Source organism: Opisthocomus hoazin, chromosome 8 (assembly GCF_030867145.1).
Source record: "Opisthocomus hoazin isolate bOpiHoa1 chromosome 8, bOpiHoa1.hap1, whole genome shotgun sequence".
Taxonomy (NCBI): domain Eukaryota; kingdom Metazoa; phylum Chordata; class Aves; order Opisthocomiformes; family Opisthocomidae; genus Opisthocomus; species Opisthocomus hoazin.
This window is the reverse complement of record NC_134421.1, coordinates 8,685,620-8,713,483: the sequence shown is the minus strand read 5'-3', so window position 1 is coordinate 8,713,483 and position 27,864 is coordinate 8,685,620. Positions and strand designations below refer to the sequence as shown.

At 42.2% G+C, this 27,864-nt stretch overlaps 1 protein-coding gene across 4 annotated transcripts in view; it reads left to right on the top strand.

Annotated features, from left to right (window-relative positions):
- DGKI (diacylglycerol kinase iota) overlaps window positions 1–27,864 on the top strand; it is a 224,589-nt gene that overhangs the window by 77,120 nt on the left and 119,605 nt on the right. For all 4 annotated transcript variants that reach the window (XM_075428816.1, XM_075428819.1, XM_075428817.1 and 1 more), the window contains exons 2-6: window positions 3,421–3,529; window positions 16,288–16,383; window positions 19,721–19,795; window positions 22,554–22,610; window positions 23,827–23,892. In XM_075428816.1, the coding sequence (XP_075284931.1) occupies window positions 3,421–3,529; window positions 16,288–16,383; window positions 19,721–19,795; window positions 22,554–22,610; window positions 23,827–23,892 (403 nt within the window). The remainder of the gene's footprint in view (window positions 1–3,420; window positions 3,530–16,287; window positions 16,384–19,720; window positions 19,796–22,553; window positions 22,611–23,826; window positions 23,893–27,864) is intronic.

Below are 27,864 nucleotides of genomic sequence, written 5' to 3'. Positions count from 1 at the left end.
CAGTAAAACCAAAGCCTGGGATATAAACTCAAATCCCCCCTAATCAAATATGTATCCTTTGATCTAATAAGTAGGTTGAGTCTCGCGTGACGCTTCAGCAAAATGAAAAAGAGAATGTAACGCTTCTTAAAAAAAAAAATCAGTTATTATACTGAATAGCTTGAATGTCTGATTGCTTTTGGTTTCCAAGACAGTCAACTGCTCTGTTAAAATTTTCCTTAATGGTATCAACTATGGAATTAGTATTAGATTTTTTTTGTTGTTGTATTTTTAATGACATACATGTGTATGTGCACCTATGCTTGTTCACAATGTTGCTGTGTTAGCTAAGTTGATAATAACATCTACTAGAAATTACTGATAACTGGGTATGAAAAAGTAATTATCAAAATACAGCTCATTACTTACGATGCCACATTACTTTGCTGTTGGTTGCTACATCAGCAAGCTGGCTGCTGTGCCCATTTTAACAAAGTTCATAGTCTGAAGAACGGAATACATTATGAAAACACAGATTCACTTTCTCTGGCTGTCTCTTATCAGGAGAATAGTGATTACTTTTGCCTTTATGGGAAAGGCTGCCTGTCGAGCCTGTGTTTTCATTCATGCACTCGGCACAGTGGAGATGAAATTGCTGGGAAAGAGAAGTAAAAGCCACTCCTGTTACCGTACTATTGGAAAAGTGCCAGATGGTGTAATCTGCTAGTTAAAGTAATATGAGATACGATCACCTGGATACTTAGCATCTGCTCTGTTATCAGGTTTGTGCTGCCTTCCCTTTCTCCCCATTTTCCCCTCTCATCTGCCTTGCTATTCTTAGAGGGCTATGTGTTTGCTCTTTAGCCTGACCTCCTTTTCTGTTTTTTATGGGGAAGGCTTCTGCGGTGCATGCAGTGTGTTTTGACACTCTGGTTGTCTCTCTTCTGAGACAAAGTTCTGATAAGAAGCTGTGTAAAAGTAGGCATTTTTAGCTTGCCCCTGGGCCTAAGGGTCATTTCTGGCTGGTTCATGTAAACTTACAATCCCCGAGATCATTTTAAGGCTTTTATGTTGAAACAAACCTGAAAAAGAAATGCATTATTGTCATGCCTGTGTTTTGTGTGCTTTCCAAAGCCATAAATCCACCTTGGCATGCAGAGGAGGGGCAGGCTGTTGGCACAAAACTGTGCCAAGTCTCCCCCAGAAGGCTCATCAGCCTCAGCTCGCTCTTAGAAGGACGTGGGCCAAGTCCCAGGTTGTGCTGCAGGAGACTTGCACATCTCTAATTCTGGCTTGAAACAGTATCCAGGGCTTGATGTTGGGATGTCTGTGGCTGTTCATTAGGCATATTTACCTTTTAAGCCTCTGCTGAATTTGCCTTCCAGCTGGAAGCCTTGTCCTCTGACTGGTCAGAAATTCGTTCCTAGGAATATTCATCGAAGACTTTGCTTTAGTTAATTCACTGAGTGGATGCACGCGATTTCACAGGCTGTATTGCTTGACAAGTAATATGTTGTAAGCTGTGTTGGCTGAAAATGTTGGCATTTTTCATCAAATAAGAATTAATTGCTAGCGCTTTATTACTCAGCCACCTTTGCCGAAGTACTGCCTTGCACAGAGTGGATGCTGCCTTCCTCTGTTCTGAGGGCAGGACTAAGTAGGTGGGCTTTATCGCCGTTGGTGATGCAGGGTGGAAAATGTGATACTGCCCCGTTTCCACCAAACTACCAGGTTATAAACTATGAATAGAGACAAGAATGTACTCTTGTGTTTAGGAAGCACTAATAACTGAATTGATACCCAAAACAGCGTGGAAGGAGACTGTCAAATATTGGGCATTGTTTTCTGGAAAAAAAAAAATTAGTGCATTTTTGTCATTTTTTGTGGTTTATTTCCTTAAGGTCTTAATCCAGTCATTGAGAAGACGTGTAGTTTATGTTGCACTGACATAAATGACATAAAATCTTTCTACCCAAAATGTTCTCTCCTGATAGACTGCCAGGCAATGAAAGTCTTTTCCTTGGGCACCTTCCCTCCAATGGGTTTTAGTCAAATGCAAAATATTTTGGAAAAAAACTTTAATGTCAATGGCTTGTCCACATTGTGAAGTGGAAAGGGGGCGTTGAAGATCAGAGGCTGATGTTAGTGTGCGGAGTAGTGCATGCTACACACAGGAAAGGGAATTTCAGAGATTCTGATTCAGCCCACTCAATTTTTCCAGGCATGCACTGGGAGCAGTGAGGCTTCTAAGCTCCTTCACTGTGGATATATATTGCGCTGTGTACTTTCAGGACAATGAAAAGATTTATTTAGCATATGGCTGACCTGTGTTGTCATCACTGGCTCAGTTGACCTCTATTGCCTTGGGACAGCGGTAGGATTAGGAGGTGCTATAAATAGCTGTTGCACTGTGGGAGTGGTATCACAAAAATGCACCTTCCACAAACAGACTGTCCGTTCGCTTTGTGGAGGAGGAGTGTATCTGGCTTACAAAAGGAGATCTCTTCTTGATGTTTTTGTCCTCTCCTGAATCACGCAACTGTGAGATTGTCCACCACCATCAGGTGCTAAAACATACAATGCAATAATGTTATGAAGCTTTATGAAACCTGCTGTCCAAGTGCAACGGAGCTTTGTATCAGCAGCGTACTTTGCTTTCTTCTACCTGATGGCTCACTATTTGAGGCTAATCTGGCAGGGCTGGGTGCTGCTGGGGAAACAGGCAGTGGGTACCCTGTCAACACTTGTGGAGCTCCAGAAGTGCTTCTGGTCACCATCTGTGACTTTTGAAGGAGGCCATGTCTATGCCTCATGAGCTATAAGAATGACTTTGGACCAAAAAGACAGAATTGAAATGTACGTGGAGAGACGCTGCAATGCCTTGAGGGATGCTGAGATGATCAGAAAAGGTAGTGGTGCATGACTCCCCTTCCTGATGAAGTGATGTCCCTAAGTCTTGTTTTACATAGTCAGATGCTGAATGGATAACTTTCCCCAGCCTATAAAGTAAATAGAAGCACGAGTTGTTGTGCTCTTTGTATAAACTCGTATTTCCTTTCTCTAGTAAAGGCTATTTGGAATTACGCATAAATTGACTCAGTAGGTTCAGCTAGTATGTAAAGAATAGGTGTAACAAATGAGGACCTCACTGAAACTGGCAAACAGAACCAGATGTAGCCCACTGGGTTTGATATGCCATCTTAGCGCCAGATGAATAACTGATCTTCATTAAACAGTAATTTTCAGTGATCAGATTACTTTATTCTTTTCCTAAACTGCTTTAGCAGGAGATGGCATTCAAGCACCATTTTATCCAAGCTGAAATTAGATGCTGTACTGCCTCTTCTGATTTCTGGATAAGGGTGGGGTGGATAATTATATTGGGTAATTATGTTGGATATATACTCCACTTATTTGTGTTTTTTTCTTTTCAATTTGCAGGAAAGCGATCTCCAGGTCGGGCCTCCAGCATTTGGCTCCTGTGCATTCGCTCAACATTGCAGTCTCCAATGGACCTGTGAAGGAACCAAGGGCGGCCTTAGAGTGGACTGTATGTGTTTTGGTTTTTTGGCAATTAATTTGAGCAGTATCTCTGGCTAGTGCTCTCTCCATCCTTAACTCAATGTAAGGCATTGCGTTGCTATCAGAATTAGTGCTGGTCATTAGGAACATGCTTCTATTATGAAATGAAGCATGAGGCAGAGGCACATAAACTTGTGGAGACTTGAGCAGCACGGAACAGAGCTGTTTGGATTTTCCAGCCTGGGAACTGTCTGGCTACATTTGCTCGCTACCTTCTTGACAAGGTCTGCCATTCAAAGGTGATATAATTTTAGCACGGCAGGGTTTTATACCTCTGTTTGATTGGCCAAAATTTAAGGCTGAATACGCATGTTGAGTTGGCTGTGTCACTAGAGTAACTAGTAGAAATTTTTGGTCGTGATGCTTTGTAGGTATGGGTAGACCTCTTCTGGGCCCGACTTGGGTTATAGGTACAGAAAGCAGATGTATCCATCCCTGCCATCTTTCTTATCTTATGTTTCTGGGCTAGTTCAGAAGGAGCCAGTTTAGGACTGTCTAGAATAGACTAGACTATTTCAGTTGGAAGGGACCTACAACGCATCTAGTCCAACTGAACACTTCAGGGCTGACCAAATGTTAAAGCTGTTGTTAAGGGTGTTGTCAGAATGCCTCTTGAACACTGACAGGCATGGGGCATCGACCACCTCTCTAGGAAGTCCATTCCAGTGTTTGCCCACCCCCTCTGTATAGAAATGTTTCCCTTGACACACGTTTGGACCATTCCCGTGCACCTTCCGTGTGGTTATGCACTGGTACCTGCTAACAAGTTGAGCCTTCAGCCGGCAGGTCGCACACGTGTCCCATTGAACGCGAAGCGTACGGTAGATCTTTCCCTTGGCTGTCAGTAAAGAGCTCAGCACATTGCAGCATCAAGACACCAGCCACCCAAGTGGCTTTTAGGTAAAGATAACTTATATTTTGATGAATATTGCTTATGTTTATTTCTGTTCTCTATAGCAAGGCTGAATGGCTTTCTAGATGGCGTGCTTTGCTTCAGCCACAGCTGTTGCATTTAAAGTTTAAGGAGATGAAATTTTACAGGCTGCGCTGCAGGAAGCTGGATTAGATTCATTACGATCTTCTTCAGTACTGCGCTTCAACACAGAGTGTTAAAAGGAGTTTGAAAGCTTACGTAGAATCCTCTTGGAAGAGTTTTGGAGAATATCTTGATCTTTCCCTCCAGGAAGACTCAGGTCCTGATTCAGCAAAGTATTAAAACATGTCTGACTTGAGTCATCAGTGCTGTTTAGTAGAAATCCAAAGGATCATTCGCCTATGTGAGGGGTTAGGCATAGGCTAAATTAAACACCTTTCACAATTTTACTTGGAAAACAACAAGAACAGCAGCAACAAAACCCCAAAACAAAAAAACCTAAAACCCAAACCCAACAACCACAGTTTCTTTGAAGTCATTTGTCTGCTACTCATTTTACCATGTGGTTCTTCATGTGATCCTGATACATAAATGCTGCAGGACTTGATACAGATTGGTGAATATCGATGAAGTGTTGTGGGTTTTAATTGTGTGTGTGGGTTGTGTGGTGTGTTTTTGCACTTCCTGGCTTATGGTTTAGATTTTTGATCAGTTCGATTTCTCAGCTGTTCCAGCCTCTCCTATCTTTGCTGCTGCTTAACTTCGCATTTTGACTGGACAAGGGAGGCAACCCTGTGGCACGTGGGGAAGGGGCAGAACAGTGAGTGGAAGACAGCTGCGGCTGGGAGAAGCTTGAACTGACCAGCTGTAATAACTGGGGAATGTTGGGGAGAAAGACGTGTCTCAAACCTAAGGCACAGTACAAGTAAGAGATAACAGGGAGGAGACTTGGAGGTGTGAAGAACCTGAAGTGGACCAACGTTTGTAATGAGTAGTGAATGTCGATTAAAAAAAAATTGTTTTAAATACTGATGTTGAATTCCAGAGGTGTATTTGGTGGGGTCATATTAATAAATACCTTATTAAAGATATTTGGATTAAGATGTGTTGGAGCCAGACAGGAAGCCTTTGCCTTTAATCGCTGGAAGGCAGCATTGATCAGTGCATGTTGCATCCCCACCTGTATCATCCAGCTCTTTAGTATTTGAGGATGATTCTCTAAGGACTCATGATGGGAGATCTTCGCAAAGTCTAAGTGACGTGAACAGCAGTTGTCACTTGACTTTGCAGTAGAAAAATGTTTCCTGCCTGTTATCTTCACAATAATAACTGGAGAGAATTCCCTGGCTATAGTCTCCATTTTTAATAACTCCTTGCAGGTGATTTGCCTTTATCAGATAATCTTGTGAACAGGATATGGATTCAGGGACTGGGATTCTCATTCCATACTCTGCCACTTACCTTGTGAGCAAGCTCGGTTGTTTTGCCACTCAGTACATATCCTCTTCAGCTGTTAAATGGACCTGATGATTCTGATGACCCTTTACATAAGAACAGTATTGCTTTATTGTTGCTGTTGTTACTTTCTGTCATCCCTGAGGTTTCTTTTCTCTCACATACTTCCAAATGCCCAGTTTCATCACATTTCCTACATCTAATACAAGTTAACTTGTAGCTTTGTCTAATTTAATGCTATGTTTTCACAGCAGGGCCATACAGAATACGTTCTCTGGAGTAGGTGATGTTATAGCCAAAGGGCAATGCAGAATACACCTTGCGAAAATGGAACTACTTCACTGCCTGTCCCTGTGATATCTTTATGCATAGCCTCTTCTGCCACCCTCCCCCATTTTAGGCATCACTCCCACAGTTAAGTGATAAGGCAAGCAATTCTAGCCCAGATTTTCAAGTAAGTATGGACAGAGCCACCTCGTACAGTGCCTGTGTACCGTTGTGGATCTAGGTCTTTGTCTATTTTCATGCTGCCTTTTGCTCCCAAGGAAAATAACCGTAAGCTTTTGTGCAGAGTCATCCTGTAATTTCTTTTTAAGTACTGCCTTCTAGCCCTTGCTTTCTTTGCAGCCTACAAAAATCTTGACAGCCACCTTATATATTAGTGTGTTGATCTTCCCACTGGCCAAAATTGTCTCATTATTTTGTTTGTCTATCGTGCATTAGTCTCATGGCAGTTTCTTGCCTTCTCATTAGTAGGCATTTATAGCCCGTGACTACCAGCCTTAGAACTCCAGTTATGCCTATTAAGAGGCATTTGAAGACATGCAGCTTCCGTTCTTGGAGCTCAATGCAAAAACTTGAGGCTGGTCTGTGCTTTGTTCTGTGACTGCGCAGAGTTCTCTGGGTGCAAGATGAATGTTCTTCAGAGGAAAAATATTATAACCTTGTGCTCTAATTTATATGTATTAAAGACACAGAAAATCTTGGAGATCTTAACAAGAATAGAAACGTATGCATTTGAGTAGAAGGTGAAAACTGGCATTTGGCAATATGTGATACCAGTTTTGTAGGTTTTACTTTTATCTGCTTCTATAAAATTAGTTGTTGGAGGAGGTCTATGCAGTTTCATAGGATATTTTAAACCTGCAGGAAAAAGTTGTCCTTTATACTTTCTACTAAGTATCAGAAGATTACGAGGCTGATCTCACTGGGATCACAGAGACATAGTGTAATAGCACACGTGACTGCAGCGGCACAGTGGATAGATACGGATTTTTTAGGAAGGACAAGGCCAGGATGGTGGAGAGAGGGAGTTGTCCTTCATATGTGAGAGAAGTGGAATGCTTGAAGCTCTGCTGTGGAATGGATGATGAGCCTGTGAGGAGCTTATGGATCAAGATTAGAGGGCAAACCAGCATAAGCAACAGTGTGGGTGTCTGCTACAGATGCCTTGTTCAGGAAGAGGTAGAAGATGAGGCCTTCTTCAGACAACTGAAAGCAGCTTCATGTTTGCAGGCCCTGGTACTCATGTGGACAGCGTGAGCCATCCTGGTATCTGCTGAAGAAACAACAGGGCACAAGCAATCCAGGAGGCTTCTGGAAGTCATTGATGAGAACTTACTGACACAAGTGATTGAGGAACTGATGAGGGGAGGTGCTCTGCTGGATCTTGTACTTACAAGTAAGGAAGACTTAGTGGGGAGTGCAAAGGTCAGGGCAGTCTTGCTGCAGTAGTGATGAGATGGTGGAGTTCTGGATCATGAAAAGAGGGAACAAGGCAAACAGCAGGATCAGAGCCCTGGACTTAGAGAGCAGACTTTTCTGAACAGTTCCTTTAGCAGGTTAAAATAACATGTGATTTGACTCTGAAGAGAAAAGGGCTCCAGGAAAACCAGCTGATGTTCAAAGATCACCTCCTCAATGCTTGAGAACAGTCCATTCTCGCAAGCAGTAAGTCAAGCAAAACCTTCAGGAGGCCTGCATGGATGCGTAAGGAGCTCCAGAAAAAACTCCAATATTTTTTAAAAAAACCAAACCAACAAACCAAAACACGTACCCTCACCACCCAAAAAACCCCAAACCAAACGCATCTTCCCGCAGTACAACAGGTAGAAGCAGGGTCAGGGCAGCCAGGAGGATTCTAAAGGGAACAACCCAGTTTCATGGGGATGGGGTAAGGAAAGCCAGAGCCAATATGGAGTGGAATCTGACAGGAGCACGAAGGGCAAAAAGGATAGTTTCTGTAGGCATATCAGCAGCAGTAGGAACACTAGAAATGTTGATGTTTGTCAGACTACCGCTGAAAGGGGCAGGGGACTTGGTGACAAAGGACATGGAAAAATCGATGTGTTCAGTGCCTTTCACCTCCATTTTTACTGGTAGGACCTGCCTTCAGGAGTCCCAGGCCCCTGACACCAATGGCTGCAGCGAGGAAGGCTTACTAGTTGTAGAGGATGATCAGGCTAAGGAACATTTAAACAGACTGAACATACAGAAGTCCATGGGACCTGATGAGATGCGTGCTGATATCATTGCAAGGCCAGTCTGTTGTCTTTGGAAGGTCATGATGATCAGGGGAGGTTCCTGCAGACTGCAACAAAGCAAAAGTCAATCCTGTCTTCAAGAAGGGCAAGGAGGAGGATCCAGGGAACTACTCACTGATCAGCCTCACCTTGATTCCTGGGAAGGTGATGGAGCAAATCCTTGTGGAAGCAATTTCCAGAAATATTAAGGAGAAGAAAGTGATTGAGAGTAGTCATGCCTGACCAACCTAATAACCTTCTATAATGAGATGAATGGCTTGGTACATGATGGAAGAGCAATGGTTGTTATGTTGACTTTTGCAAGGCTTTTGACACTATCTTCCATAACATCCTTGTAGACAAACTGATGGAGTATGGGCTAGATAAATAGACAGTGAGGTGGCCTGTGAGAGGTATTTGTAATCAGCGAATGTGACTTTGCAATGGATTTGTTGCATTATATTCTGCATATTTTTGGCATTATTCAGTAGTGCTGTCCACTTACTTTCATGGGCAGTAAGTGTTTATAAGTGCTTAGTGATATACTACACTTTCTAGAATTGACATGCGTGTTAATACACTAATACATGTTCTACATGTGATGAAATATTTCCTGTCTAGTTAAATGCATTTCTTTTCCATGTGAATGGTTTGGCTTCTGTAACATACTTTCCTAAAAGCTATGCTAATTTTTACACTGAAGAATATTTCTCTTCTGCTAGAGTGTTTGCCAGACTTTTGAAATTGGGAACTGAGTATTCAGTTGAAAAGAGATGCACATTAGCAGATGCTCACATGAGAAAGGAAAGCCCTGGGGTATGGGTATCCTATTAGTAACATAAAAACATGTGGAGGTGCTGGGAGCTTTAGTTCCACTTGTTTAAGTAGCGATGAGTGCAAGTTCCATGCATACTTAAGAATTGCTGAAATTTTGTGTGCAGATGACACTTGAAGCAATGTGTTCAAAGTAGTCCTACTTTGCTGTTTCTTTTTCATCAAGGTTTGAGAACTAATGTTTTTTCCAGAGAGATCTAAAGAGAAAAGAAGAGAGCTGTCATATTTCAAAATGGTTGCCTTTTTTTTTTTTTTTTCACCCAGCGGCATAGAGGATGCAGTGGTATTATAGTAGATGCCCTTCTTGAAAACAGGTTTTTTTTCCCATTGCTGTCAAATGGACTGAAGTTAAGCTGTTGTCAGCCAAAATAATGGTTCATGAGAACACAGGGAATCATCATCTCAGTTGATAGCACCTGGACATTGCTCCTTCATGAAGACAAATGTTGTTATTCTGCTTCTGCATACAGATGATCTTCCATATGATGGTAACACCAATCCCAGAAGCTCAGCAGAGACTACAGGGATGTTGGAAGGCATGGTGGGGGAAAGGAGAATGGCAGAAAAAGCTAAGAGAATGTGGTAAACCTAGACCTAACAGTAAAACACCCAGAAATAGTTCTGAAAGTTGGAGCCTATGTATCTTCAAGTTTTTTTAAGTAATTCTTCTACAGGAAGAATATTCCCAAATTAAAGTGTGCTGAGGTGGAGTTAAAATTGAGAATATATATCAACAGAAACATTTGAGACATTGCTGCTGTTTGCAGCATGAACACTAGAAACTCTGGAATTTCAGAGTTAAGGGTAAAACACAAGCCAAACATGAGACACGCACATTTGGGAAAAAGACAACCGAACAAACTTGGTTTTGCTTGATAGTGACCTCATAAAGAATAGGGCTAAAGCTAATAATTTTTTTACAAATATGTTTAATTAAATTTAGATTGAGCACTAATTTTACACCAGTGACAAGTTTATTGTGCAAATGTGTATTTGTAGGAAAGATTCATCTCTCACTGGAGTGATAACGAAGGGAAAAATTTCTTAATGACTTATTTTAGAAGTCTGTCTTAATGCAATTTTTTGCAGAACATCAGTCATGGCTGGAGCAGAGGAAAGCTCCATTCCTCTGTTACAACTAGAGTTACAACTACTTTGAACTAGGAAGTTGAGCTGACTGGTGGTTTTGTTTGACTGAATATCTATGGCTGCTTGACATGGCAAATTAAGTTATCCAGGTTTATCTGCATTGCTTTTGAAGCCGTGCTGACTGCAGCTTGAAGAATAGTGAGGTATGGAGATACTTAAGGGCTTTAAAAACGTGGTAACACTTGTTCTGTCATTCGACCATGCTGGGGCACATAGGAGAAGAAACCTAGCTGAACTGGCGAAATGTGCACAGCAAGTTAAATCATGTACATGTGATTACATAGTTCCTGAACTCCTAGTCCTTGAATTCCCATTTCTCTTTCACTTCAGGGGGCAATGTGTGTGTGTTTTGTTTCATATGCAAGGAATGTTTGCTATGCTGAAATTTTTTTTGTTCGCTATTAAGGTGGTAACGGATCAAGAGCAATCAAATGGGAGGTCTTCATCTGGGAGACCATACTGAGTTCATGTGTTCCCTGTGAGGCAGGCTGCCTCTGCCTCAGTGAGCAGGGGCTCTTTCTCTTCTGAGGACACTGCACACTTGCAAAGACTGGAAAGCCAGATGAGGAAACAGGGTTCCCAATTCTATTTTTAACCGCAGAATATTAGGCTGCGGTCATTGCCATTTTATCCACGGTGATGAACAGTATCCCTTTTCTACAGAGCAAGCCAAAGCAAAGCACGTCAGCCCAAAAGCATGGTTTGGCAGATCAGCTAAGCTGCTCTAACACTGAATTGGTACCAAAAGCATCAGTCCTGCTGAACCCACCTTTAACCCACCACTCCTTGTGTGAGATCAGGTGGTTGTAGGGCGAGTCATTTTGTCTAGCTAATTTGGTAGAAGTTATCTTTTTTTTTTTTCCCATCAGTTGAACTGGTTGGTTTGTAGCTTCACAGCCACTAGATCCAGCGTGAGGAAAATGGCAAGAGCATGAGACTGGGGGGTCTAAGGGGTCAGGGACAGAAAGCGGACGACTGCCTCTTTAGCAGCCATTTACTCCTAAAGCCAACATAAAGACATCATAAACCGAACTGGCAAATTTATTTAGAAGAAGGTTGCTGAACTCAAAACTCTTGTGGAAAAATATCTGTGTCAAAATATTCAAGTGATGATGTAGCTTTTACTATGCTTTAATTTTGTGGTAAACAGGAGCTCATACTGGAGGTGGTCCCGGTGACCTCTGTCAGCTTATGTGTTGGTAGATGGAGTACCCTTTTGTCCAGCACATTGTGAAATACTACCTGTAAATTTTAGAGTAGAAAATACTGATTTGCTGAAGTCAAAATTCTTCATAGAAATGTATTGATTTTTGTCAAAATTTCCTATTATATTTGAATGAAAAATTGGGCTTGGAAAAGGTCAAAGCATTCTCCTTTGACTCTGTCATCTTGATTTTCATAAGCTACAACAGAATGTCTTGTCGTACAAATGGCAGTGCCCTGTAAAATTTAAAATGCTGAAGTTGAAGTAATTCCCTTTGATCTTATCGAGACAAAGTAATCAACCGGCACAGCTTTTTGAGGGACGGCATTTCGTATTGGGAAATCTCAGCTCTTTGCTCTGATTCAGGATGAAAAAAGATTTTTCAAACGTCAGTTTACTGGAATTGAAATTGAGAGTGTTCACACAGCACTGTGAAATTGTGGCAGTAGGTATCTGGAGGTGTGCCACTTATACCAGATCAGGTTATTTACATTTTTGTTGTCTAGTCTTGTCAGAACTCTTATCATAGCATGAACTACAAAGGTCATCCCTGTAGACTACTTACTGATTTTTTTTTTATAATTTTTTTTTTTATATACTGTCATGTAAAGTCAGACATGTGAATCTATGATAGAGTCTGGAACAATCAGTCTAAACTAGGTTATGGAAGTAGGCCGCTTTATCTTTAGAAATCCTGGATGGCAAGTTATGTGGACGTGGTCTGAATGAAGGGTCATTTAATCTATTTTTTTAATGGAATTTTGATTCCTCATTAAAAATTATGTCCCAGGAGCTGTGTGTATTTTTACTTAGCTTTCATAGTTGATCCTTCCTAAACACCTTTTATTAATCTATAAAACTTAGCTCTAGGTTATAATGTTGAGTTTGCATTGTTTCGTCAGCAGAGAATGTGCTCAAACAATCTTTGGTCTTGTGTCCTCCTGCTTTAGTCCTGTTGTCTGGCTGCTAGTGGACGACAAGTTGACCATGAGCCAGCAGTGTGCCCTGGCTGCCAAGAAGGCCAATGGGATCCTGGGGTGCATCAAGAGGAGTGTGGCCAGCAGGTTGAGCGAGGTTCTCCTCCCCCTCTGCTCTGCCCTAGTGAGGCCCCATCTGGAGTACTCTGTCCAGTTCTGGGCTCCCCAGTTCAAGACAGATGAGGAGCTACTGGAGAGAGTCCAGCGGAGGGCTACGAGGATGATGAGGGGACTGAAGCATCTCTCCTACGAGGAGAGGCTGAGGGAGCTGGGCTCAGAAGAAGAGAAGGCTGAGAAGGGGACCTTAGAAATGCCTCTAAATATCTGAAGGGTGGGTGTCAGGAGGACGGGGCCAGACTCTTTTCGGTGGTGCCCAGCAACAGGGCAAGGGGCAACGGGCACAAACTGAAGCAGAGGAAGTTCCGTCTGAACATGAGGAAGAACTTCTTCCCTCTGAGGGTGACGGAGCCCTGGAACAGGCTGCCCAGGGAGGTTGTGGAGTCTCCTTCTCTGGAGATAATTCAAGCCCCGCCTGGACAAGGTCCTGTGCAGCCTGCTGTAGGTGACCCTGCTTCAGCAGGGGGTTGGACTAGATGACCCACAGAGGTCCCTTCCAATCCCTACCATTCTGTGATTCCTCATAAACTAGGCAGGAAGTTAATATGGTGGGCAATACTGTGGGCATAGCAATGTTATTAGTATGATATGACTAGGCTTCTATGAAGTGCAGTAAAACTGATATAGTTCTTGCCAGAGAAAATTGCTTTAGTGTAAGGGTAGACTTGAAGAGAACGAATTTACAATCTGAATAATTTACCATCTGAGTAAAGCTTGAACAATTTCTTAAGCTAATTCAAGTCCTTAACAGCTATTTTGCATTATAAAAGTGCTGAAGAGCCTCACTGTACAGTTTAGGAAAAGCTCTGTCCCAGAGAGTCTACAGTTGAAGTGGGCAGGTAGACAAAAGAATGAGAAGAAATGGAGATATAGGATGGCGTGCCACTAATCATAGAATCATAGAATGCTTTGGGTTGGAAGGGACCCATAGGGGTCATCTAGTCCAACCCCCCTGCAGCGAGCAGGGACACCACTAACGAGATCAGGTTGCTCAGAGCCCTGTCCAACCTGGTCTTGAATGTTTCCAGGGATGGGGCCTCCACTACCTCTCTGGGCAATCTGCTCCAGTGTTTCACCACCCTCAGTGTAAAGAATTTCTTCCTTATATCCAGCCTAAACCTACCCTGTTTTAGTTTAAAACCATTACCCCTCATCCTGTCACTGCTGTCTCTACTAAAAAGATTGTCCCCATCTTTCCTATAGGCTCCCTTTAAGTGCTGAAAGGCTGCAGTCAGGTCTCCCCACAGCCTTCTCTTCTCCAGGCTGAACAAGCCCAACTCTCTCAGCCTGTCCTCATAGGAAAGGTGCTCCAGCCCTCGGATCATTTTTGTAGCCCTCCTTTGGACCCGCTCCAACAGTTCCATGTCCTTCTTGTGCTGAGGGCTCCAGAGCTGAACGCAGTACTCCAGGTGAGGTCTCACCAGAGCAGAGTAGAGGGGCAGAATCACCTCCCTCGCCCTGTTGGCCATGCTTCTCTTGATGCAGCCCAGGACACGGTTGGCACTCTGGGCTGCCAGCGCACATTGCTGGCTCATGTCCAGCCTTTCGTCTATCAGTACCCCCAAGTCCCTCTCATCAGGGTTGCTCTTGATCCTTTCATCCCTCAGCCTGTATTGATACTGGGGATTACCCCGACCCAGGTGTAGGACCTTGCACTTGGCCTTGTTGAACCTCATGAGGTTCACACAGGCCCACCTCTCCAGCTTGTCCAGGTCCCGCTGGATGGCATGCTGTCCTTCTGGTGTCTCAACCATACCACTCAGCTTGGTGTCATCTGCAAACTTGCTGAGGGTACACTCGATGTCGCTGTCCATGTCATTGATAAATATATTGAACAGCACCAGTCGCAGTACAGTACTGAGGGACTCCACTCGTCACTGGTCTCCATCCGGACATTGAGCCGTTGACCACTACCCTTTGGCTGCGACTATCCAACCAAATCCTTGTCCACCGAACAGTCCACCCATCAAATCCATGGCTCTCCAATTTAGAGAGAAGGATGTTGTGGGGGACCGTGTCAAAGGCTTTACAAAAATCCAGATACATGACGTCCATTGGTTTTCCCTTGTCCAGTCTTGTTGTTACACCGTCATAGAAAGCCACTAGGTTGGTCAGGCAGGACTTGCCCTTGGTGAAGCCATGCTGGCTGTCTCGAATCACTTCCCTGGCCTCCATGTGCCTTAGCATAGCTTCTAGAAGGATCAATGGCAGTAGACTGAAATCCAAGTCTCACTGTCATCCAGCCGCTTGTGCTGAGTCTGACATTAGTGGGAACATTTCTGATGAAGTTAGAAGAGCTGTGGGCAGGTAGACCTCTCATCAGAAAAAAACAACATGTTGTTCTTGCTCTTTTGGTTTAGTTGAAATGAGTGCCATAGTTGTGGTAGGCACCACATGCAGACTTGTGTAGGTCTTGGCTATTGTGGAGGCAATTGTACTCCAGAAGGCAAAGAGTTTTGTCACTTCTGCTTCTCTGTATTACCTAAGAAATACGCATGGCAAGAGAAGCTTTCTCATTTCATCACTTTGAAACTGTCAGTGGTATTTTAAATAAATAATTTTAACCAGGATGGCTATTTCAGAGCATCCTGCTGTCGGACGCCATCTGTTTGGTAAGCATCATCGCTTGTGACTTCTGCAGTGTGGGAATCAAATGTCAGAGACTGTCAAAGCATTTTCCATCGTGCTCTAATTCTGACTGAACAGAAATTCTGTTTATTCACTTTGCTCAAGTAGTGTACGGTAGACTTCTTAGGCTTTGTAGTTGAGCCAGGATTACAGTCCAGTGAAAACCATAGTCTTTCTGCAGCCGAATGTCTTCAGAACAAGAATTTTTATAGAATTAATGTTCAGATTTGGTCAAATGAGGCTGTTCAAGAAAAATCACGTTACCCTGTTAATCACTACCAACTGTCAGTGTGCTAGGTAGATTTTTTTGAGAGTGTTCTCAGTTGAATGTATCACTCTTTCAGGTGTAAAATTAAAGTCTGTTCTCTCCTGGCCACGTAATGTTTTGTGGATGTTTTGATAAATGTACAGTGTTGATCCAGCCATTTTAAAGAAAACATTTTTCCTGGTCTACACTATCCTGTCATCCTAAAGCTATAGCCAATATGTTATCTTGGCTTGCCTAGTTCTCAGATTTTTGGGCTTCTCCAATTGAGAGTACAGTAGTCATGTTTTTGTTTCATCTCTCTTGATTTTTCTGTGTTTTTTTTTTTTTTTTAATTCTGCATACATCTTATGCTTGTGAAATTTAGAGTCCCAGTTCAACTGTGCAGCATGTGGGAAGAACGTGGGCAGAGTTTCACTGAACTGTACACAAAATTACTCTGGTTCTGATTGGTGTCACATTCATTGTATCATCAGCATCCTTTAAGCAGGAATGGTCAGCTAGGGGCTAGGGTAATACTGTTGTGGCTTTGTGTTGTAGAAAAATAAAACAACATGTGGTTGAGTAGTTGTTGGTTTTGGTTGTGTTTTGTTTTTTTTTTTCCCTCTTTCTAAATTTGCGATAAAAATTGGTTCTTTTTTTTTTCTCTATACTTATGTGGCTGAATTTCACAAACCAGGTTAACAACCGTCTTTTCTCAGGAAAATGCTGTGAATGGAGAGCATCTGTGGCTGGAGACAAATGTTTCTGGGGACCTCTGCTACCTGGGGGAGGAAAGCTGCCAAGTCAAATTCTCAGTGAGTTATTTTCAGTTTTCATTCTCTCTTGCTTTCTTGCTTTGGTAACAAGCTCGACTTCAGAGTGATACAGTTCTCAGACACTTGGGAGTTTGAATTGTTTGTTGTTGCTGATGCTTGTGTCAAGAAGAATGAAAGTAAGAGGGGCAAAAAGGCTGCTGGCTAAGTACTTTCTTGCGTGGGGAAAAAAGCCCTAAACAATTTTGAGTGACCCAGATTATTTACGCAGTGAGCATGGATGTAATGAGAAGCTTTATTAACATGGTAAGGGAAAAAAGGTTAGGATATTTAGATAGTTCAGAAATATTCAAAGAAAGTAGCCTATTTATATACATGAGTATATCACTTGCTGGGGTCTCTGAGAATAGGGTCTGATGAAATTATTGTGATTTTAATCACTGCAAGGATTAGAACTGAGTTTTCCAAACTCTGGAATGCACTCACCAGCAACATGTCCACTCATACTCAAGTCCTTCCCCTATTCAAGAATATTCAAGGTTTGTCTTCTTCCACTGAAGCTTTTATGATGTGTATCAAGAAGTTTCACTGGATTAATCTCCAACCAGTGTGTGTCTCTTCTTTGGCTGGGGAGTCACTGTTATAATTCCAGTCTGCTTCATCAACTCTTCACCTAGTATTTCAGTTAAACTGCTTCAGAAGAAGACAAGAAAAAAATCCCCCTCTTATCTTGACATTTAGGAAACCTCGAGAGGGTGAGGAACCTGCGTTCAAGCCCTTGCTTTGAGTCCATGTTCAAGGGAGCATCCTGGCCCTTGGACTGCAAAGTGTAAGGGCAGTCTGTCTTCGCTGGAGTGCTTGTGGATACTGCCTGTGACTCTCTGTGATGCCATCTTTTTGTTTTTATTGGAAAACAAAACAAAACAGAAAAAACCAAACCCTCAAATCATTTGATTCAAATTGAAGCATTTTGATTCACTAATCACCCCCATTTTTTGAGGAACTTTGGTCCAAAATACTAATGTTTTCTGTAGCTCCAATTTAATATCCATTCCCCATAACTTCTCAAGCAAATTGTTGACTTTATGGCATATAACATTAGGGCCTAGCCTGGGAAGTCGATGCCTGCTTACAAAGATTGCTGAAGCCAAGTTCCAACAGTAACAGGCTGCTGATGGTGGGGTACAATTCAAGGGAAGTGTCACTGTGTTTGCCCTGCACTTATACTGGTCCTGAGGCACTGGGTTTTGGCAGAAGCTGGAGACAGGATTTTTCTGGCTGAGTGGACCTCTGGTCTGACCCAGTGCGACTGTTCTTAATAGAAGTTTTCTGTTCTAAAACTGAGTAAATACTTCCTCATGATTTAGCTCATTGAAAGTAGCATGTAAATTCAAGATGTTGCATGCAATTTGCACGGCTGTGTCTTAACTTCGAGGTCTATTTCTGTAGGAGCTGGAAGGACCGTTTAATGTAGCTGGTGAAGGAGACCCACTGACTTAACATTCCCAGATAAAAAAAAAGTGAGAGACATCTTATGTGGTGACAAGCTTTTCCAGCCGATAGACCCGGAGATGCCGAGTCATATTTAGGAAGCAGCAGAGTTTAAAGTTGCTTAGTTCTTACGTGCCTGGCGCTTACTTGACCTAGCTGAAATTCTTTTCACTTTTAGGCAGTAGGGTATTGGTTGCCTTTGGAGAAAACACTATCTGTGTTTATAACATGTTACAGTGTATGGGGCTTTCATTAGCTCAAGGACCAGAGGTGGAAATGAAAATCCAGTTAACTTTAGTTGTGGTTAGTTTAACTTCACCTGTCAAAAGGCTAATGGTTTTCCAGTTTGATTCTTTTGAAGACACTGCATCTTCCTATACCTGTCCTGGTCTTCCTTTGACTTGGCTATTTTACTTCTAGACTACTTACAGTCCAGTGTTTCTGAAGGAGACGTGGTGAGAAATAAGCAGTAGCTGCCCAGACTTTGCATTAAAAGTTAGCCTACACAGAACATTAACTCATAATCTCTGGAATATGGAGTTGACATTTCATGATAAATCAAAGAAGTTAGAAGTAATCAAAAAAATAGTCTGAAATTTTAATATACTATAAATGGTTGTAATTACTTGCAATGCCACCAGCATTCAAAAATCATGAGAACAATTTAAAAAGCAAGATATTAGGAAAATAGCTGCTCATAAGGCGTTACCTTTGTTTGCTTTTTGCAGTTTTTCATCTTAGGGAACAATTCCTTTATGGTGCCTTGCTCTTCTTGGTAAACACAGAGACTAAAAACGTATGTAAAGTTAACAAGTCACAGAACACATGGAAGCTTAGTCTGTTATACAGTGTCATGATTCTCCAGGAGGAACATTAGAACAACACTCCACATACATGTGAACACGCACAGTTAGGATGTATCCAGATAGGTATGAGACTCATAATTAGGAGACTCAGTAAAATTATAATAATTAGTCTATAATGTGAGCTGAAGCTGTGTTCCAAGTTTCTTTTCAAGCTTATTTACAATATATTGAAAAGTCTAAAGAAAAAATTTTAGAGATTTAAATGAACATGAGTAAATTGAATGTAACAATCTGAAGCAAATCTATCAACTTACTGCGTGTTTATAAATTTTCTGTCCCTCAAGCAGAAGTCTATAAGTTAGACTTCTATGAAAATTAATTCCATCTGGTTTATTACATCGCGTATGTGCAAGAGAAAAAATAAATATATTTTCTCTCTCGTGGATGCGTTCTCTTGCCTTTGATATGCTTTGGCCCAGGGGATTCAATGGAAATTATTTTTTAAATCCTACTGAAATTAATAAAACTAAACAGCATAATTAGGTTGAGAATTTTGTCCCTGCTGTAACGTACGATAAGCATTTAACAACATTTTGTGGGAAGGTGGTTATTCTCTGCTAAATGACGCAGGTACCCAAGTATTTTTCTACAAGACCACGGTCAGGCCCATCAAATTACGTATTATCTGATAAGCGTGAAACATACTCTTCCAAACTGGTCGGAGTCCTCTGATTTGCATGTGCGGTTTGTCACTGGCTCTCCTTTATCATCTTCATATACCGCTCCCTTTTAGAGTGATGATCTGCACCGTTAACAGCCTTATCTGCTGCCTAACGGGAGCCTTTCACTTCTAGTTCACAAGCTGGAGTGCTGTGGCTCTGTCTTTTTCGCAAAGACCGAATCTCAACTGGAAGAACTTCAGACCTTTTTCCAATGTACAGAACAGATGAGAGCACCAAGGGGTGGCGGGTGAGGGAAAGTATGTTGCCTAAGGAGCGAACCATCTCCTGTTTCACAGCTAACTTTTTTCCTCCTGGGAATAGCACACCTTCATGCACCCCCTTCTCCCTTTCCTCTTGCAGAAATCTGCTCTGCGGAGGAAGTGTGCTGCCTGCAAGATTGTGGTCCACAACGCGTGCATGGAGCAGTTGGAGAAGGTAAGATATTGCCACCTTCTGGAGCCTGACGCGGACAACACTCATTGAATTCTGCTACTGAGGTTTCAATCTGGAAAACACTGTATGTCAAAGTAGGTTTTCATAGCTGTTCTAACAATATATTTCTTAAAAAGTTGACTTAAACTCACAGCTTATTTTTTAAAATAGATTTCTTCAAACCTGATGGGGGCCTACAGTAAGGATGGAGAGGGACTTTTCACAAGGGTGTGTAGTGATACGACCAGGGGGAATGGCTGCAAACTGAAAGAGGGCAGATTTAGATTAGATATTAGGAAGAAATTCTTCACCATGAGGGTGGTGAAACACTGGCCCAGGTTGCCCAGAGAAGCAGTGGCTGCCCCCTCCCTGGCAGGGCTCAAAGCCAGGTTGGATGGAGCTCTGAGCACCCTGGTCTAGTGGAAGATGTCCCTGCTTATGGCAGGGGAGTTGGAACCAGATGATCTTTAAGGTCCCTTCCAACCCAATCCATTTTATGATTCTATGAAACGCTGTGAACCATTGAGAAACCCAACAACAAAAATAAACCACAGAAAGCTTTCAAAGTATTTGTGATTAAAAAATAATTTCCCTCTACTTCTAGATAGAAAGCTGAAGCTAGAAAATGCAGTACCATGTCGTGCACAAGACTGGACTTTCAAAATTGCTCAGCTGAACCCAGCATAATTCATCTTATAACAGCTATACTTATTATGAGCAATGCAGCATAAGATGCTACTATGAACATTTTCCAGTTTACTAGACTATACTGTTTTGTCTTCAAAACCTCAGAAATCATGTTTTTGTTTTTAAAATGGCACGCATCAAACCTTTGCTTTATAGCATTGTTATTTCTGTGAGCACCTGTCCTGCTTCTCAGTTCCTTCAAGGAGACCTGGTCACCCCCAAGTGCCAATAGAACATATCTCGCTGAGTTCTCTTCCCATTAGTGATTCTTCTTCATTATGCCTAACTGGTAACGTGTTAAAGAGATTTCCCCTCACTGTTTTATCTTTCTTGGTGGGATATGTGTAAAGAAATATGAGTGGGAATTTCACCATTGATTTCATTAGAGCTTCGTTTTCACTCCTGTATGTTTTGCAATGTTGTTCTCCATAAAAGAAGCTGATGCATAACAAATTTCTAGCAGCAACTCTTTGGAAAGAGATTTTCTTTTCTAAGTATTTGGACTTGTGTTGACAAATGTCACAGTGATTGCCATAATACCAAGTTGGAGAAGTACCATTCCCACCCCCGATGCTTTTACCCACGGTGAAATTAGCATTAGCACATGCTTTCAGCACCAAATGTTACCAGTGAATTTTTCATGACTTCCTTTGGCAGCAGCAGTGCTGATTCTCCATAGCCCCATGAGCCGGTGGCATTGCCAGCTGGAGCAAATGAGCACTTAGATGAAACCTGTTCTCTTGAGCTTGTTTATGCTGCTCTGGAGGTGACGAAATTCACCTCTTGGCAGAGGGTCGTTATAAAGTCTGCTTCCCTCTTAAACCCCGTGGAGTTTAAAACCGGTACAGAAGTCTTTTGCTTGGCCCTCCCTGCACAGGTGTAAGTTGTGAGTAAAGTAAATATAAGCTGGGGGTCTTTCCAACCTGCCACGACTCAGCAGTGAGACAATGAATTGCAATTACGGGTGAAGAGCAATGGAGGAAGACTTACTAGTGCTATGGCTTTCGTTTGTTCTTAAGTAATAGGTAATAGTAATTTTGTTTACTTTGGGGGGGTTATTAGGGTTTTTTTCTCCCTTGAGCTATTATTTTGAAGGCCGTTGTTCAATGAGAGAAGAACTTCTTTATACAGGAGGGCAAAGAATTGTATTTAAATTTGGGGAAACGACATCCTTTCTACCTTCCTAAAAAAGCATGGCTGTGCAGTATTCTTCAGTGTTATTCTTTGAAGGCTTGTTGACTTAAGCTTAAATCCATTTATTTTTGTGCATCCTTACCTCGCATATACTTTGGCCTTATTCTATGCGTCTCTCTTCTTCAGTGTATTTTTTTTCTCTCTAAAAACCCTCCGGTCTTATCTCTATTGATTTTCTTTTCTTGAAAGATTTTGAGGTTTTTCTCATAGGACGCCTTTGTTGTTTGTTAAATGCTTTTTCTCCTCACCTTCCTAAAAATGCTTTCTGTTCATGGAAGCTCTGGTTGTCCTCTTTCTGTCTTTGCTCTCCCACCTGAAGGAGGCAACACCACTGCATCAGGCAGTACAGCGCTCCCCGAATGGTTTGTGGTTGGGAAGGTGGATAAAAGCAGCCTGATCTGAGCAAAAGGTAGAAATGTGGGGTAGTTTGCACAGTTCTTCATGTGAATGAAGATTTCTCCACAGATTTTCTTATGAAGGCGTAAAGCTGGGAGGTGCGAAAAGGTGTTAGAGTTGGATTTCCAGCTCCTATCAACTTTTGAGACCTCAGCTTAAGTCTACTTTTAGTTGCAAATGATCTTCCGCAAAAAACAGATGAAGCAGTTTTCTTCTCGGTAAGGGAGAGACAATTTAGATAGTTGAACCGAGCAGGCAGCAATAGCCTTAGTGAAGATGAGGGCTGTGTAGAGATCTAGCAAGGAGAGTTATTATGGCATATGAAAAGAGATTTTCTGGCACCTAGGTGAGTTACTTTGTTCAGCTGGTGAAGCTAATATTTTAATAGACAATAAATATTTTGGAAGTTTGGCCTAGATCAACATGTTGGAATAAATTCTCTCTCAGCTCACTTTCGGTTCTAACAGCTTTATTTTAATGCCAGATTAATTTTCGCTGCAAACCAACTTTCCGAGAAGGAAGCTCCAGATCTCCAAGAGAAGTAAGTAATGGACACACGATGATTGCTTTTCATCTGGTCTGTGTGCTCATCCGCCTGGTGTGGAGCTGCAGCAGTGCTTTTAGATTCAGAGGAGTCTTAGACAGAGTATTGGTTCCCAGTGGGACATGTTCTCCTCCCCAGAATAAATGTAAAATGAATTCTAGCTGAAGCACTCCATTACTTACACTGACAGGAACCATTTAATCTTTCTGTTGTCTCTTTTCCCATTCATTCAGCTATTCTTTTTTCTTTTTTTTTTGGTAGCATTTATTTTTTTCTTCTTGACCTTTGATCTAGTGGGGGTTTTTAAATTTTGTCTCTATTTTCCTCTTCTTCCATTTGCCTTTCCCTTAATTTTTTTTTTCTAGAAGTATTTCTGGTGTCCTAAAATTATTCTAGTAAAAAAAAATCAAACATTCAAAAATTTTATGGTTTGCCTCCAGCTACTGTACGAATTCGGCTCCTTTGAAGGTGCTGGTTATTTACTGTTATTATTGATATACCAGATATCTGTCTTACATAGTTAGAAGCCAGTGTTTCAAAAACACCTCTTAACTTTTATAGCTGATTTGGAGGCCCGCTTGCTCTTAGCAGAGGTAGCTCAATTCCCTGGCACACTGGAGGTTCGATGTTGGCTGGCATAACAGCGTGGTGCGGGCAGTCCCCTGCTTAACCCCCTTGCCTGCACAGAAGCAGGGGCAGCAGTCCTGCTCCCCCTCCCATCTCTTGCTGCCACCCAAAGGTAAGTAGTCCAAACAAGGAGAAAAGACTGTTTCAGTGACTGCTGCTTCGCTTCTCCTGCGTTGACTTGCGATTTTTTGCATTATGAGGCAGTTTTTCCAAGCAGAATAGAGCGGGGCGCTGCGTTGTGGCTGGATGCAGCGGTGTTTGGGCACCTCTGCTCTGCGTTTGGGTGATGCATTTTGGGTCTCCGCAGTGTGTAATGAACTCTCTTCTTTTTGTAGAAGAGTACTGAGAGAGTAGTTCTGGGTGCGTTTCAACATGGATAAAGATGACCATCTCATCCTTATTCCTCTTGCAGATTTGGTTCAGTCTGAGGTTTCCCATGGCGACTGCTGAGTTTCGCTCCAGAAATGATTGCATTGGCTGAAGGGACCTTTCCTTTGATGTCTGTAAACCAATTTCACACAGATGGTACCTCTGAGTGCAAGCTGCCACGGCTTCCTGTAACATGTATTTTGTCCTTCTTTTGCAGAACTTTGTCCGACACCACTGGGTGCACAGGCGGAGGCAGGAGGGGAAGTGTAAGCAGTGTGGAAAGGTAAGATTTCCAGCGCAGCACAAGCACAACACTGGGCACTTACAAATTCAGAGTAGCCAACAGGTCCTTCTAGTCACTGAAATTGCTGTTCTAAACGCTTGGACTCTCTTAAGCAGAAGATGACAAGCCTGAGATGTTGGGTGGTAGCAGCCCTGATTCACACATGGGAAGAGAAAAGGCGGCTGCATCTGCAGGAATGAGCACATCGCGTGTCCCGGGACATTGCGCTGCACTGGCTGCTGAAGATGAGGAGGATGAAGGCTGTGGCTCCTTGAGCTGCTCTCTGCGTTAAGCCAGCCCTGTGCCAATACGGTGTTCCTACAGTGCTGTCCTCTGTGCCAAAATTTATGATGGCCTGTTTGTTTCAGGCTTCTGGAAGAAGAAAGGCTGTTTCTTTCTTTTTGCCCCAGCAGACTCTAACCTTTGTGAGACAGTTTCACATTTCCTCTGCTGCATAGGTCGTAGAAGTTTGTTTATAAAAAGGGGTAAGAAGTACCTTAGCTACTGAAGACCTTTATTCTGAAATACTATGAACCCCTGAAATCTGTTGAGAGATATTTAAATAAATTAACACAGGGGTTTAATTTCGTTTCTCTAATGCCACATTATACTTTTGCCTCCCTCTAAGCATCAGCTAGTAAGTAAGACTGTGTCTGGTCTCCATGGCACAGCACTTCACTGAGAGGAAAATCAGATTTGTATCTGGATACTGGTGTAGATCACCAGCTGCAACAAGGAATGCAATAAAAATTGTGATGTCCTTTTTACAGCAAGTAGCGTGTGAACAGTGCAGCAAGGCACTTTGCATGCCGTGTTCTTAGGATACGACTCTGCAGTGGTATTGCCTTTTTCCTCTGCCATTTTGGCCTGGATCTCCCCTAGAGGCATTGGGAGCCCATTTTCCTGTGGGAGTACTTACTGCCCATCATATCAAAACCTGTGCTGGGCACACTCACGTGGGCAGCGTGACCAGTTTATCCTAAACTTCCTATCAGCCCTGACTGATATGGAGAAGTTCAGGGGAAATCACAGTTTTCCTCTCAGAAAAAAATACTCAGTTAAGACTAACATGAGCGTGTTGTAGTAGAGTTGCTTTTTCTAAAGAAAAAGAAAGGATTAGGGAAAACAATGACAAGAAAAAAAATCCCATTATATTTATTGGCCAAGCAGTCTCCTATTGCAGCAAAATACTTGTATTTCTTGTGCTCTGCTGTTACATTTCTTTTATCTCTGAGAGCGAGCTATCTTTTATATTCTCATGTCATGCAAGAAAAAGGGAACTGTCATCAAAATGGAATGGCAGTAAATTTAAAGCAATAAAAGAAAGTGTTATTCATGGAACACTTAATGATTCTGGTAGATACCATTGTTAGTCCTATCCCATGGCTGGAACGGGATGGTTAAATTTGTTAATGATCGTTAATAATAGTTTGAGTAAAGAAAGTAGAAGTGAACATTTAGGATATACCCACCTTACACGTCAAGGCATAAGCCAGTGGAAAGGAATTAATGCAACCCAATATCCTTCGCGTGGCTTTGTTGTTTTGTATTGTGTACCTTCTGTGCCATGGCTGACACTTCTGCGAGCTGGAGAGCAGAGGTGTCTATGTTGGTGCTTCAGAAGTGCAGCTTGGAAGGGTTTATCCTGATTGCCATCGCTTACCATGGTTCGCGCATGGGACAGTCTTGCAGCAACTGAGCTGAATTCCTTTTAGATTAAACTTCATTGAAAGTTAACTCTGCAGCTCCTTACAGGCATTCAGGCCACAGGACCAGACTACAGCTAGTCAAAAATAAAATTCTCATAAAATCCTTGCTTAGTGTCCACAGTCCCAGCACAGCCTGTGCTCCCGCGGTTACACATCTCTTGCTGGCTCAGATACAGCTTACACAGCCCCATCTGGGCTTCAGTTCTCTTCTCCCTCCCAGGGGCCATTTCACTGCTGTACTGCAAAAGTACTATATGCAGAAACTGGTGTCAGGGAAGGGGGCATGGAAAGTCTGGTTCAAAATCTTACTGAGTACAGTGGAGCCAAATGATCCAGTTCTGTCTACTTGCTCTGATGATTCCCCTTCTTTTTTGGAACAGGAGACCGTAATAGAAGGATGGCCAGACAAAGTACCATCGACCCTAGTATTCAACAGTGCCTTATTATAGAAAAGTATAGGATGGAGAAGGTGTTTAGTGATGCACCCCCAGAACAGTCTCCTGGCCTATAAGAATTCGTGTCCCATGAATTTCCAGGAGGAATGTCTTTACATTTAACAGCCTAGGATAACTTTTTCTCCTGTGGTCTTGTCTAGTCTCTCCTTGAGTTCCTGCAAAGTTGTAGCATTAACAACACCCTTTAGCAAGGAATTCCCAAACTTAGCTATGTGCTGTGAGAAGAGCCATATTTTGATTGTTTTGAACCTGTTACTAGTTTTTTCTAATGCTTCATAGCTCTTGTGTTGGAAGCGATTGTAAAAAATGTTACCAAACCACATTCTCTACACCATTCATGATGTTTAAGAACTCATTTCTCTTTCTTGCAGGCAGGGTAAAGAGAGTTTTGTAGCTTTTAGATCTCATTGGGTGTTTTTTTACCTGGGATCATCAGAGAAATTAGGGTGATTTTTTTTTTCTTTAATACAACGTAAGAATGTTCAGACCATGTGACCTGGCATCCAGTCCATGACTGTGTGCAGTAATACAAGCTGAAGGATGAATGCAAAGTGATTCAAGGCCAGGTTGGACAGGGCTCTGAGCAACCTGATCTAGTTAGCGGTGTCCCTGATCGCTGCGGGGGCGTTGGACTAGATGACCTCTAGGGGTCCCTTCCGACCCAAAACTTTCTATGATTCTTTCCTCATATACTTCCAGTTACTAGTGACTTAGGGATTTTCTGAGACTAAGAATGTCTCTGGACCATCATGCTAAACAGGCACTCTATTTCTTCTTATGTTCTGTGGTGTCCAAAGAAGTGTGTCAGCTGCACAGACGCAGTGTGCAGCTACAGTGTCAATCTCTTTCTTTTACTGGTCCCTTTAAAGGCTTGTGGATTGATGCAGAGCTGTATATAATGGTAGGACTGAATTTTCTAGTAGTTGAAAGGCAATTCTAGCTCTTCATTTTAGCAGAGATTGCCATCCAAGTGCTTCTGTTGCTGTCTGTATTAGAGTTGTAATCATACCTGGCTCTCCTACAGTAATGCTGCATTGGAATATCTCCAAGAACATTAAAAAGGGAAGAAATATTACAGGAAAATATATATAAAAATAAATTATTAGTAACCCTAATGCTGATGTGAAAATACTCTTTAATGTTAAATACATTTGAGAATATAACCAAAACTTGTTGGAGGTAGTAAACCCTGTGTGCTCCGTTTGTGCGCATGGGTGTCTATATTAATGTGAACTTTGATCCCAGTTATTTAGACAGATTGTAATCACTAGCACAAGCTGAGGATTCAGGTGTTCTTTTCCTCCAAATATATTTCCTCTGGTATGCACAACTGTTTATTTCCGCAGGCGCAGCTCACAGCATGGAATTTCATGTGTTGTACAGGAATTGGGTGCCAGTGAATCAGGGCTAATCAGGTACTGTTGGGCCAATATTCTCACAAAGGTGAAATGAATTTCCTATCCCAATATTTCTAAATTTGTGCAGAAGACCTCCTTGCGTGACCCAGGAGCAAGATAGCTGAATTTCAGTTTTCCTTTTCATGGAGAGAAGGCAGAAGAGATCACTTCTGGTGAATATGGGTGGCTCCATTGTTTCAACCGGATAGTCCCCATTAAATCTCACTGTGACCTGCAGTGCCTCACTCCATTTCATCAGTTCCTTCATTTGTACAGCTAGCTTTCAATTAATTGCTGTCTTACCTCAAACGTATCCTTAGGAAGCATTAGCTCGCATTTCTAAAGCAATTTGAGGAAGAAAAGTGGTGTTTTATTGCTACTTATCATTAATATGTGTTTATTGCATATAAT